General features: G+C 46.1%; 2 protein-coding genes across 2 annotated transcripts in view; one reads left to right on the top strand and one right to left on the bottom strand.

The window, feature by feature from the left end:
• Positions 1–5,405, top strand: part of UBE2R2 (ubiquitin conjugating enzyme E2 R2) — a 115,328-nt gene extending 109,923 nt beyond the window's left edge. Inside the window, exons 4-5 of the mRNA XM_055302450.1 lie at positions 1,056–1,190; positions 4,406–5,405. Of these exons, the coding sequence (XP_055158425.1) occupies positions 1,056–1,190; positions 4,406–4,625 (355 nt within the window). The 3' untranslated portion in view covers positions 4,626–5,405. The remainder of the gene's footprint in view (positions 1–1,055; positions 1,191–4,405) is intronic.
• A 3,675-nt stretch (positions 5,406–9,080) lies between these two features.
• Positions 9,081–14,098, bottom strand: part of UBAP2 (ubiquitin associated protein 2) — a 122,996-nt gene continuing 117,978 nt past the window's right edge. Inside the window, 7 exon segments of the mRNA XM_055302448.1 lie at positions 9,081–10,033; positions 10,133–10,324; positions 10,408–10,475; positions 10,628–10,735; positions 10,820–10,919; positions 11,188–11,393; positions 11,630–11,708. Of these exon segments, the coding sequence (XP_055158423.1) occupies positions 9,938–10,033; positions 10,133–10,324; positions 10,408–10,475; positions 10,628–10,735; positions 10,820–10,919; positions 11,188–11,393; positions 11,630–11,708 (849 nt within the window). The 3' untranslated portion in view covers positions 9,081–9,937.

The following is a 14,098-nucleotide window of genomic DNA, read 5'->3' as shown; positions in this document are numbered from 1 at the left end:
CGTTGGCAGTGATCAGTTTCTTTGAATCTTTATTTTATAATTACTGAAGAAATCCAGGAAGATCTTGGTGGGGAGCAACAAGGAGTTATTCTTAAGCTAATTGAAGGGGTGTGAGTGTTTGTAACAAATGGATTTTAACTAGACAGGAAAGTTGTCCGAAAGTGCCTTTGTATGAAAGTACCTTATATAATATAATCACATAACAGAAACTTTTACCCTTTTTAGGAAAAGGTTTCATCAAATCAAACATCTAATTGCCTGGCTCTATTTTTTGCTTGGGGGAAGAGCAAAGGCTATTTTGCAACAACACAATATATAACCTCACACCAATGAGAAAAGGTAGAGAAATTGGGGTAAGGGATGGCATCTAACTTGCTCACTGTTGGTGTCTCTGGCACACGTTAAGTACTTAGTAAATCTTTTTGAATAAAGATTTCCATTATTCAGAAACTAGTTCTTCCATGTTTGGGTTATTGTTTTCTTCCATTCTCCTGCTTAAGTGTCTTCCTTCCCTTAGAAGTATGGAAGTGTCTTCCTTCCCTTAGAAGTATGGAAAAGAAATACACTTATACGTAACATCATTTTTCAGATCCTCTTAAGCAGCCATGTTAATAATGAAGTAGATGTGTGGAGCAGGATCATTTTTACCTTCTCCCCAAAAAGGATGGCCTTGAAGCTTTTTTTTTTTTTAATTTTGCTTTTGCTTTTTCCTGTTGTACTTAATTTGTAGTCTTCAAAATTTATTATTTGAAAGCTTTCAGGCTTCCACTTTCTGCACATTGGAACATGTAGCCATTTGAAACCCTGCCTTCTACAGAGTTTATTCTGTGCCCTGCAACATGACCTTTATGTGAGGCTCACAGATTTTCTTTGTCTCCTAGTTAGCAGCTTTTTTCTAGCCTAGCCAGCTGAGTATTGAAAATAAAATTTTATATTCTATTTCTATTCCCCTGAGGTTTTAAATATTATATTAAATTTAAAAGCACAGTATTTTTGGATCTTGTAAATATGAATATTTGTAGCTGACCCTTTCTTTCCCTCCACCCCATTTCTAGGACTATCCTGTTAAGTGTAATCTCATTGCTCAATGAGCCCAACACCTTCTCCCCAGCTAATGTGGATGCTTCGGTTATGTTCAGGAAATGGAGGGACAGTAAAGGAAAAGACAAAGAATATGCTGAAATCATTAGGTAAGGTGCTTTGTCTTACCTTCCATTTGACTACTTCAAGTCCTCATACAGAACTAAAAGTATATCCTAGAACCAAGGGTTTAAGTCAGATTTAAATATCCACTCCATTTCTCTCAAATAGATTTATTATTTGGGAGGATATTTCTGCCTGAGCCTAATGAGTTTGGCTTTGGAGATGGCACACACTGGAAGATAATGCTGCAACAGATGTGATTCCTGGGAACCAGAACTTCCAGGTTCTGAACCAGTGAAGTTTACAGACTGCCTCTGAATCGTTTAGGGACACTGTTCAGGAGTTTCAGTATGCTCATTAAGCATAGCAAACACCCAAAGTATTCCAGACATTCTAGATATTTTTGTTTTCAAAAAATTTAATGAAGCCCTATAGTTTATTTGCCCTTTTGACCATAGCAACAAGTATCTTCTGGGTGTCATCATTATTAGCAACACTAGTATTTATGGTTTAAAGAGCCATAGAAGCTTACTCTCATTGGGAGACTTGGAATCTACCCCAGCTCTGTCACCCCTCATAGGACCTTTTATCAGTTAATTTTGGGGGTCTTTAGAGTTTTATCATCTGTATAAAAGGAGGAAAAACGTAGAAGGGGATTGGGGCTCGACCATTCATCTCTTGATCATATCCTGAGTAGAACATAAGGTTTTCTTTTTTTTTTTAATATTTTTATTTATTTATGATAGTCACACACACACACACAGAGAGAGAGAGAGAGAGGCAGAGACATAGGCAGAGGGAGAAACAGGCTCCACACACTGGAAGCCCGACGTGGGATTCGATCCCGGGTCTCCAGGATCGTGCCCTGGGCCAAAGGCAGGCGCTAAACCGCTGCGCCACCCAGGGATCCCGAACATAAGGTTTTCTTAACAATAGCCAAGAATCGATACTTGAATTGCAATAAATTCATTTCTCCTTAGTACTGTTACATTTTTGTACCCTTAAAATAAAGCCCCAATGATAGTTCTATCACATTCTCTGCATAGTTTAGTAAGCACCACAGTTTATACAAATAGAGTCCCTCTTTATAACTCTAGTCAGCATGATGCCATATGATGGAAGGAAAACTGCATAGAAATATAGGTGAGTAATATATAGATCAGCAGTTCTCAGCGTTTTCCTCCCACTAGATAGAATCATCTTTAGGCCCCCCCCTTCTATAATCATATCATTTAGTGAGATTACAGGGCTAAAATCTGGGCACCTATATTTTGTTTTTACCAGCCACGTAGGTGACTGGTATATTTGAAAGATCGAAGATAATTAGTATAATTAGTAAGGATCTAGAGATTTCGAGGAGCTGTTGTAGGTTGAAGATTAAAAGATAGGAATGCTTCATAAAGTAGTCCGGATTAAAGCCTGAGCTTGGTGTTCAAAGAAAGGTAAGATTTTAGTAAGTGAAGAAGTGATGGAGTAAAAAAAAAAAAAAAATTTAAGATTTTATTTTTATTTATTCATGAGAATACATAGAGAGGAGAGAGAGAGAGGCAGAGACACAGGCAGAGGGAGAAACAGGCTCCACGCAGGGAGCCTGACATCAGGCCCTTGGCTGAAGGCGGCGCCAAACCGCTGAGCCACCCAGGCTGCCCGATGGGGTAAAAATTAAGGGAAAATTAGAGTTTTGAAAGAATCTAGTTGACTAGAGGAGGCTGAGATAGGGAGAAGCTGAAATGAAGACTACACCGAGGCAGTAGCAGTGAGAAAACATTTGAAAATAGGGCTTTGGAGTGAGGTTTATGATTTTAGGAAGTAATACTCTTAAAAGAAAAATGGGAGAAGCCACCATAGAGGTCAAAAACAGTAACTGCCGACTTGCTGAGTTAGGGTCCCTATGGAACACGAGGGTGGAGACATCCCAAAGGTTTTCTCAACGGTGTAGAGCTCAGAAGATAGGGGCTAGAGCCTGATGGTTTGAGAGCTGTCAGCGTGAAGGGGAATGAATGGTGGTGAAAACCACAGGCCCAGGAACAGATTTAAGCCAGGATGCATCAGCAACAGCAGGATGTCAGGCTTGGCAAAGTAAGACAGACAGCAAGATCAATGGAGAACTGTCTAAATAAAGGCAGCAGAAGGAAGGTAAGAGGGTGGTGATTTGTTATTTTAAGATCAGTTTCCTCAGTCCCTTGATGGCTTAGATTTTCATACTTTTTTTTTTAAATGAAAGATACACATTTTTTAATGTTTTTTTTTAAATTTTTTATTTATTTATGATAGTCACAGAAAGAGAGAGAGAGGCAGAGACACAGGCAGAGGGAGAAGCAGGCTCCATGCACCGGGAGCCCGATGTGGGATTCGATCCCGGGTCTCCAGGATCGTGCCCTGGGCCAAAGGCAGGCGCCAAACCGCTGCGCCACCCAGGGATCCCCAGATTTTCATACTTCTTGAAGGAAACTTTACCCTTCCATCCATCCAGTCAGTATTTTTAAAATTTTTATTTATTTTTTTTGCAGAGCTGTATGTGCCAAGCTGTATTACAGGCATTAGGGAAATAGCAGTAAGAAAGACAAAGTCACACTGGGGAGTGAGGGGGATGGGTAGGGGAAGGAAACTGACAGATTAACAAATGGGGACGATCATAAGAATTACTAATAGTGGTTAAGTAGCATAATGTGAAAGAGTGACTAGGTGGCTGCTTTAACTTGGGTTGTTAGAACAGGCTACTTCTAAGATCTGAGTAATATAAGCAGCCAACCATGTGTAAAATCAGAACAACTGATCCACACAGAAAAATAACTGTTGTTCAGAGTACTTCAAAAGAAAAAATCAGGATGGCTATATTTGGGGTTATGGGAATGAAGGTAGGAAGGTGTGTCAGGCGACATTGGAACCTAAGAGAGGCTATTTCGAATCTACTTTAAGTGCAAATGGCAGGATTATTGAATTAAGAGTTGCTGGACTGTGTTGAGTTTGGTATGAGAACAAGCAGGGGAAAAAAATCTCTCAGGTCATTTTTGGCTAACCAATATCCAAGATCCACTGCCTTTAAATACTCTTCGAAAAGGTCATTAAGTCTTCTTCAAAATGGTACCTGATGGGCTGAGAACTTGTGATGTAGTAACCGTCCCATGCTTTAGGATAGGCACTGAAATTCAGAAACCTGAGTCATAATTTTTTTTTTTAAATAAGGAATCTTGATTATTAAGAAAAGCCAGTTGTAAATCCACCTTCAAGACAGAGACTTACATAAACTATCTCCCTTCAGGAAACAGGTTTCAGCCACTAAAGCCGAAGCAGAAAAGGATGGAGTGAAGGTCCCCACGACCCTGGCGGAATACTGCATCAAAACTAAAGTGCCTTCCAATGACAACAGCTCAGATTTGCTTTATGACGACTTGTACGACGATGACATCGATGATGAAGATGAGGAGGAGGAAGATGCCGACTGCTATGATGATGATGATTCTGGGAATGAGGAGTCGTGACGTGCTCCTTCAGTGCCCCGTACTGCCCTGCCGTCTCAGGCCAAAGGGAGGGGAGCAAGTGGGGACCTAGCAGTGGCCCCTCAGCAAAAACCTATCACCGGGGGTGGGAAAAACAAACATGGCTCCTGCTGACTCCCCTTATGGATCTCAGTTTGCTCCTTTTTATGGACCTCTTAATGGAGAGAAAGTAATCCTCTACAGAATGTCTGAATTCTTGCATTCTTTACCCTTCCATCACTGTATTGATTTTTTTTTTCCTTCTTTAAACCCAAACTCTTGCCTCACTTCGTCTCTACAGAGTGTTCACAGCAAAACACATTTGGTCTGTTTTTAGATTCTTGAAGAATTAAATAGTCTTTCATCGAGACGTTTAATGTGTTTAAAGCTGGGAACCCGTTGGAAGTTCACAAATGCTGCATATGCTGAGTAGCAAAAGAAAATGGGAAAAAAAATATAAAAACCCCACAAAACAAACGTTTTTAAAAAAATTTGCCAAGGTTTAGCTGCTCATTTACATTAGTGTGTGTGCATTCGATCAGCCCCATGGTGGTGAATTTGTTTCCTTTCCCTTCTTAAGGCTGGGATACAGTGGGCATCAGGGACTTTGTGCTATAAGCCTGATAAAATGTGTTCCCTAAAGGGCACAGAGCCCCTTCAGCCTCCGGGAAATCATCCTAACACAGGGGGCCTCAGCTACTCTGAGGAGAAAAGATCAGATTTTGTTTTTTGAAATCGATTGGGATCTAAAGCCTGAAATAAATATTCATACTTTACATAGAACTGAGCACTTGATTGCTATTTATTTTAAAAGACAGAGTTGTTACCCTCCCCACCCCAAGGGAGTGGGGAGAGAGTGGAGATTAGTGTGTGTGTGTGTGGAGTCTTAGTGATGGGAACAAGGAGTTTAAAATCACTATGCCAATATTGGTTGATGCTGCTGGGGAAAAAAGTCAAAACTGCTGGTGACCACTGTTGGGTGAACAAACATCTGTTTTATGTGAACATGGCCTTTCCCTCAAAGATTTTTTAAAAATCCTCATGGTGAGAGTGTTAAGTAGCCAGTTTTAATTACTCAGTATTATTCCTAGGTGCATGTGTTAAGATTTTGGTTTTCATTGAGCTGCTTATGCTGATAGTGATAGCTGTGGATAGACATGAGTGACCAGTTCCCGCTTTTCCTCGTTGAATGTGACCTGGACTTTTTCTCTCCTTTCAAAGTACTCTGGCTGTGGAGGGCAAGCAAAAGTTGTGCATGGAGCTTGCCCCGGGCTGCTTTGACTTTTCTGGCAGGGCTGAGGGAACTGGCCGCAGGCAGTGTCTGGGCAACGGCTAGATCTTCCAACTGAGCAGTGGCTGCAGCTTTGACTTCCCCCGTCTCAAACACGTGTTACTTCAATCAATATTGAGATCCATCAGCCTTCACCAACCAGGGACTTCAGAACTTGGCAGTGATTTCTCTTTCTCTTGGGAGTGGGCCAGTTCTTAGGAGGGCAGTGTTCTTTCAGTGGGGAAAATCATTATAATGTAAAATTACAAACTTCGGAAGGAAAATAGGAGCAGAGACTGGTTACAGTCCTCCTCCAGATCCCTGTGTACTGGTGTCAACTTGTCTCCAGATCATAGCTCAGAAAGAACCAAAGGGTTGATGAAGGACAGGGGTAGGATGGATCCTAGAACAGAGTAGGTAATGCTTACTTCCTTAGCTCCTCCTTCCTTTCTGATCTCAGGGTTTTCATTCGCTCTTCAGACTCCAAACATTTGCTGACTAATACCCAGCAGACCTCTCTGGCCTCGAAAGTTTGATTTGTTATTAAGTGGGAACATGCAAAGGATCGTATGGGATAGTGTTGAGCCTGGTTCCCAGAATCTGTCCAATCCCCATGGGGCTAGGACTGCTTACACCCTGAATCTAGCGATTCCAGTCAGATTCCGAGAACAGGGCAGCCTTTGTGACAAACACTGGCCACAAATTCCAATAGAAGGTTGTTGAAACTAGCTTTTTACACCCCACGCTTAAATAATGCTTCCAGATAACCTTCCTATCTACTGGAGCCCAAAGTGTCTCACAATGCTCTGATTACCCCATTATCCCCACACACATTTACAGCCAGTAGCTTGGTCTTCTCTTGGAGCCCTAAAATTGAGGCTTTTATTTTTTCCCTTACCACGAAAGCACTTCTCTGCCAGAGCAGGCCAGGCACCTTAGCATTGCAGAAGGTGCTGCATTGCTCAGCCCTGTCCCGTTAGGCCCTGTTGGCCTCTGTCGCACGTTGACTCAGGGAGCCAGAGAGCCAGGTGGAGGTCATACCTCTCAGCCCTTTGGGGTGTTACTGTTGAGGGCAGGGTTTGCCTCTGATAAGAGTACAATCAGTTCCAGAAAATACTGGCATGTGTTGATTGGCTAGCAGGTGGACATTCTGGTAACTGACCTGTAAAACCCAGATGCTGGTTCCAGAGCTCTGTCCTGAGAACATATCCTGTGGCAAAAGAAAACTTGAGCATGTAATTTTTTTTTTCTCCTTGGGAGGTCTCAGGCTCAGACCAGAACCTTTTAAGTACCGTTGTGATTATTTGGTGTTCACAAATTCAGAATCCTGTATTTTTTAGATTCCTTTTGATTCTAGTGGAGGCTTCTTGATGCTCTTCAGGTCTGTGTGTTTTGAGGCTGGGTGGAGAAAGTAATATCATGATTCCGTTGTTGCTTCTCAAAGTCTTCCCACCCTATTTCATATCATTCCGGAGTTCTTTTCTATTAGCCAGACTTTTTGTAGTCCCTTCTTACCTCTTCCCTGGAAATTACTAGCTTCTTTATTTGCTGGTTTCCTATGTTTGGGACACATACAGTAAGAGATTGTAGGGGAAAGTGTGTAGTTCTCCACTGGAAGTTAACTCCCCTCCCCTCCCATTGATAAAAATGGTTTACATTTACAAAAAGATTCAGATGCAATTTTCAACTATTCTGAAACCAGCAGGACACACCTGACTTTAATAGTTTTCTTAGGTGAAATTGTAGATATTTTTTCTTCAGTTTAACTTATGAGAAAAGATTATCTGATGCATTTTTGTGTTGAACTTCCCCTTTAGTGGTTTATTTTGTCTTTTTCTGCCCATCTGTCTACTAATAAAATGTGAAATAAAATATACCTGTATTGCTACTTCCCCATGGGATGACCCTCTTCTTTCTTTGTGTTAAAGCTAAAAAGGTGGTCTCCGTACTTCCACTGTTCCCTTGCAGATTTTCCCCATGACTCCACTGAAAAATTAAAACCAAAACCGAATCTCACTGACCTTTTAAGATATTCTGCTCAACTCACCTCCTCATGGAACACACATTCCTGGTCCTTACTGGCTTTTAGGAAAGGTTATTAAAGATCCAGCTATTTGTTAACCATAATTCTTAAGTAGGGCACAATCTACCAGTACAACAAGTAGGTCAGTGAAGGGATGCAGGTGCTCTAGTGCCCTCCTTAGGCAAGCACTGTTTTCATCGTCACTTGTCTTCTGAACTTCCTACTGCTTTTAATAAGCAGGGATCAGAAAAGATTATAAAAGTCCTCTTTTGTTTCATTTGTAAACATGTTTTTTTCTGGCTGGGATCTGAAGCTGTGGGTCCCCAGTAGCATGTGCCCCATCTGATAAAATGACCACTGATGTGAGAGGCCAAAAGCAGAAAAGATGAGCACTGGCCCCGGGATGGTTCTGGCACACCGACTTGACCAATATTCCATGCACCATGCCAGTTGCTTATGTAGTCTAGACTGAACGGGTTATGTAGGAGTGAAAGGCTGTGAAGCCTCGGGCAACACCTCTAAGTTGGAGCACAAGTTGCACTGGAGACAACTGGGGTGATCTGCCTTTTGTCAGACAATAGGGCTAGTTGATGGCCCTCCTGGGCAGGAGGAAGGAGCTGCACTAGAATCCTGGCCCCAGGCGAATGGTTACTTAGGACTTTTCTAGAGCATGATATTTAGTCCAGGACCCACTTACCTACTTCATAGCACCCTGACTCACAGTCTTGTCTTCCACCCCATCCCTAGACTAACAATATTCCGTTTGGCTGGCGAAGAATAAAGGCTAGCAAAGCTGTGGTATACAAACTTCATCTCTCAGGCCGCGAGAAACGTATCCTCTCTTCTTAGCCTTTCTTTCAGATTTTTATGTCTGGTGACGTTCGGAAAAGAAATGTCCCTGCTCTGGTATTGCTGTTATCTAGGCCCTATAAGAGACTATCGAAGTTAACACTCTGCCCTGTCAGGGTTAGCAGCCTTCTCAGCCTTATTTACCATTCCACTCCCTGGATGCCCACCGGGGCCAAAGCAAGAGCAGGAATACCAATTTAAGCCCTCATGACCTATTGTCAGAAGACTGGCCATGTGGAAGGCCAGAGTGCCTGAACAATAATGAAGGCAGCCTCTGCCCTGAGCTACCCTTTAGTCAAACCACACAGAGACCGTGCATGCTCTCAGAACTTTATTAGGTGGAGATTGGGCAAAAGAGAAAACCCCTGAAACAGTCGCCCACCTGGTTCAGGACAACTGGAATAGAGCCTTTGCTTAGAGACGTGCTCTCACTGAGGTGAAGGCATATCTTTGATTTTTTTTTAAGGGAGCAGACTGACTGAACATCTCTGAGCACAACTTCAGACTGTTTTAAAAACGGTCAGCCAGAGGAAGGCAGGTCTCTTGGGGACAAGACCAGAAGCGGAAGCCTCTGCTCTATATGAAGACAAACAGGTGCCACTTTCATGTTGGGCAGGAAAGTATCTGCTATTCCCAGATCAAGATTTGGTAGGAGAGGAACATGACAAACGACAAGAGGACCAGTTTCTCAAGAAGAGAGGGCTTAAAGTAATTACACAGGGAAGGAAACTCAAATAATGGCTTACAAGGGAGCAAGATAAGTCGTGATTCTTCATTGGTACCTGACCCCAGTACCCAAACTGCCTTAAACCAGCCCTTCCAGACTGCTTCCAGCTGCCCAGCTAGGAGGCTCTACAGAAGGCCTGAAGGCAGAAGTGGGAAAGGGCTTATTTGCTACAGCGAGAAGGGGCTTGAGTCGGGACAGCAGACCTGGCTAAGAGTAGCAGCTGTACTCCCACACCCCCAAGACTTCTATCACATTTACAAATACATACATAAATACATTACATACAATAGCGAGTCTGGGAGGCAGGCTCCCCACAGAGGCTCGGCTGACACAGTTACACGTCTCAGGAATTCTAGGAAAGGGCGCTGGGCTCCCAGAAATGGGCTCCGTGTGTTCTCTCCTGCCCGGGGTAAGCCCTGCCCGAGCCCACCCCTCTCTTCAAAGGTTTAGTTTGTCCAGTAGGGAGAATTGCCGTAGGCGGGCTTGGAGGCTTGCGACTTGGGCTGCAGGGAGCTGGGCTGGCTGCGCTGACCCGAGCCACTCTGAGGAGGAGGAGGAGGAGGAGGAGGAGAGAGGGCTGTAAGGGCTGGAGCGGGACTCCCAGTCCAGGGCAGGGTGGCTGCCTCCATCACTGGGCTCACCTGGGCATCCTGTGGAAGGTGGTGGTGTAGCAGCTGTGAGTGAGGCTGCTGGTGGGCGGGGAGGATGTGCAAGAACGGTGGGGGCGCATAGCCGGGGGCTGCTCCAGCGGCCAGGGGCCCGGTGGAGCCCAAGGCCGAGGGCAGGCTGAACGGTGGAGGAGTCCCTGCATGAAATCCCTGCTTGTCAAAAGTCTGCAGGGTAAAGAGATAACTGTCAGGGCCAGTTTGGGCTGCACCTCCCACCAACCTACCCATCCACCCGAATCCTCCCTCACCTGAGTCTTGTTGTAGACCGAACCAGTCATGTCAGGTAGGCCGGTGGTGCTTGAAGACACGGACACTCCTAGGAGGGAAAGTAGTTGTTCCCACGGCCACTGGGCCCAGCTCCAGCCTCCCCCACCTCCTGGGGCACTCTGGGGTAGCCTTGCCTGAGAAAGAATCAGTAGAAGACAACTACTCTGGGCCTCAATCCTGGAAAGGAGGGGTAGACGCTACCTTTGCCAGGCCCAGAACCTGCAGACTTGTTTTGTGCCTGCGATGATCCACCATAGCCACCCTTGGTGTAGTCTCCCGCTGCTGTCCCCTGGGTCAGGTCATCATAACCTAGCATGGCAGGGTACAAGAGGCATGTGTGAGCTAGGCAAGCCTGTCCTATCCACGTCTCTCCGTGCTGGGAGTACCCCTCACCTGTGCTGTAGCTATGCTGGCCATAACCACTGGCCTGTTGGAAAGGAGTGGTGGGGGTGCTGAGGTTCACACCATGCTGCTTGGCTGAGGCAGGAGGGACCTGATGGGGCAAACAGGTGAGGCATTAGGGGCAAACATTAGAGGCAGGTCAGGCATCCCCAGCTTAACCCCAGACAGCAAGCAGCACAACCTACAAAGACCTGTGTTCAGTGGTGCAACACGTTATCTGTAAAAATAGATGGGAAAGTAGCTTTGGCCCCAGACTAAAACATTTCTAAAGGCCAGGTGAGACTGGGTGGGGTTGCATCCCTCCCCTCCCTGCTGTTGCTCCCCCAAACTGGAATAATATCCCCTTAACAAATACTCACAAACATTGTGGGCCCATACTGGAAGGCACTAGGCACGCCCGTGTAGTAGGGGAGGCCAGTGTAGCTGTAGCCCGGTGGCAGCGCAGGATTCAGAAAGGGCTGCTGGGCTGTGTGGTGGGCCTGGGATTGACTTTGCTGCGGCTGAGCCAGTGTGGTGGGGGGCGCAGGGGATGCAGAGTCACCTCGGCCAAACTTTGTAACATCACCTAGGAGAAGAGGAAAACTGACCTGAATCACTGCCCCCAACCCACTCCTTATCCAACCAGGAAAAAAGCCAGACTGGCTCCTGCAAATAGGAACAGGTCTGGCTGTCAGCTCAACAAAAAGGAAGCTAGCAGACCTCTCAGCCCTTTTGCTTCTGTTTCCAAATTCCTGGCTTCAGCTACAGACAGTCCCATGCCCCACTCCCTCACCCCACTCCTCACCCCCTGTACAGACTAACCTGAATACGGGTTATTAGCTAGGCTCCCATCTCGGCTGGCAAGGGCTGTGGGCGTGGCAAAAGGAATTCCATAGTAATCCTAGGAGAGACCAGGGAGGCTCAATCAGCAGAATGGCCTCACCCCAGTTCCAGGCGAGCAGGCCCAGCAGGCAGCCCAGGCACTACAGGCAATGCCGTGATGTCAGGATCCCCAGACAGGCTAGACTGCAGGGACCCATGTATACATCCAGAGTGTGGCATTCGAACTCAAAGTAAATGGTGCCTATTGGAACTGTGAATGTGGCAGACACACGGTGGGCATACACACTGACAAGTCTGTTAGCCTTCGCCAGGCAGAGCCATGGAAGCCCAATCTCACGTGTAATTTACAGCACAGATAAATGCCAGTGATGCCACAGGCCAAATCTACTGGCTTTTCCTATGTGACAGATTCTAAAAGGCAGCTAGGAAAATTGACTGGATTGTAGCACCCTGAAAAGGAACCAGCAAGAGAGGAGGTACCTGAGAGTTTAAGAGATATCAGAGCAGCAGTGCCATGTAGGCACAGCTGCGAGAGGATCCCAGGTAAGGTCCCGAATTGGCCCCTCATCACCCACACTGACATGGCAACACCAACCATACAGGAGCCAGGGCAACAGTGGACACCAAGAACACAAAACAGTGGAGTTCTGTGGAGAAGGGGAAGCCTGACCTAGACCTTACCATCCAGGCCGGCCTTTACCAGTAGTAGACATATGGCCCCCTAACCTCTGAGCCTCACGTAAAGCCTTCCTGCCTTCTTCCTGGGCAACAGTGCCTGGTCATACAACCAGACAGGAACCATCCTGGCTAGGAATGGCACCTCCACCCTCCTGAAGCCTTATCCGCACTTAGCCTCCAGGATAACCCATTAGCTTCTTCAACCCTGAACCCCAGGAGAAGCTAGGACCAGGATGTCACAGCTAGCAAGAACAAAACAGAGGACAGACCTAGAGCAAGCCCAGGAGGGGGCGCCCATTCACAGAAAAAAACAAAAAAAGGCAAAATCGAGGCACAGAAGTACCAGACCCTAATAAAACAATAAAGGTAAAAACGAGGGATCCCTGGGTGGCGCAGCGGTTTAGCGCCTGCCTTTGGCCCAGGGCGCGATCCTGGAGACCCGGGATCGAATCCCACGTCAGGCTCCCGGTGCATGGAGCCTGCTTCTCCCTCTGCCTGTGTCTCTGCCTCTCTCTCTCTCACTGTGTGCCTATCATAAATAAATAAAAATTAAAAAAAAAAAAAATTTAAAAAAAAAAAAAAAGGTAAAAACGAACACAGTGTATCTTAAAAAGTAGGGTCAGAAGTGATTTCTTCTAAAGCATTAAATGATATAAAGATTACAAGGCAGGATGATTCTCAAGGGAGGGATCCCACTGAGCCCCTCCTGGGGGGCCCCACCAGGACTCCCTCATACACTCTTATCTCTGATGCCTGAGGCTCCTAGGTCAGGTGCCTAGGTCAGGTGCCATAAGACGTTTCCTCATGAAAATCGGGGTGGGGGTGGGGGTGGTGAGGGCCATTTCCAGTTCCTCTCCAAGGCCCTAAGGCTCAGGCATTCCCCCAGAGACCCTAAGTTCTGTTAAAGACCCTAGAAAACTGCGATCATGTCTTCAACATCCTTTCTGGGTCTTCTGGGACATGGGCAGCAAGCACTCGGACAGCAGCAGTGTGATGGGCTGCTTAGTTTGCAACCAGGGGAAGAGCAGCCCAGCCACCCACCTCTGCCTCGGAATACTTCGGCAGCCAGAGAAGCATTCTCCTGAGAGACAAGAGCTTCCACCAGCTGGCCTAGGAGGTGGAGGCAAAACTTGCAGCTCTTTGTGGACAAGCAGAGCAGGGGGCAGCCAATGGGAGTATGAGGAAGGACACTTCACTGAGGGAAAACCTCTTCCTTAGGCAGTAGGAAAGTTCACAGAGAGTAGAGGCGTCCAAACAGCTTTCTACTTTCCAACCATGTGATGACCCCAGCTGCTCAAAATTATAAGTCTGGGAAATGCCAGACCAAGGAGGGAGTGGTGGTGTAGCAGGTCACAGGCTGGTCAGGCAGGGAGCACAGCTCCCTCACACCCTCCCTGCCACAGTCCTGTTCCATGAAGCCAGGCGCCTCAGTCTGGGAGCAAGGGTCAGATTAAAGTGGCAGCAACCCTGACTTCAGAGTGAGGCTGCAGCAACCAGGGACATCCTGGGGCCAGCATTCCTGCAAGCAGTGATGGCAGGTTAGATACACAAGGACTCTTAAAGAGTATCGCCAGTTCCAGCGGGTCACTCAGCTGGGGACAGATGAGCAATGCTGTCATCATAAGCAGCACTGAGGGCCACCTCAGGGGCCAAAGACACTGAAAGCTGCTTCAAAGATGACACCTGAAAAAACTCGAGGCACTAAAGTAACCCCATGTCTTATGTCATATGGTTTTTCTTTCTCAAAATGGGGGATGGGGTGAAAGAAGC

Source organism: Nyctereutes procyonoides, unplaced genomic scaffold, assembly GCF_905146905.1.
Source record: "Nyctereutes procyonoides isolate TBG_1078 unplaced genomic scaffold, NYPRO_anot_genome, whole genome shotgun sequence".
In the NCBI taxonomy this organism is placed as follows: Eukaryota; Metazoa; Chordata; class Mammalia; order Carnivora; family Canidae; genus Nyctereutes; species Nyctereutes procyonoides.
This window is presented reverse-complemented; position numbering and strand designations above follow the sequence as displayed.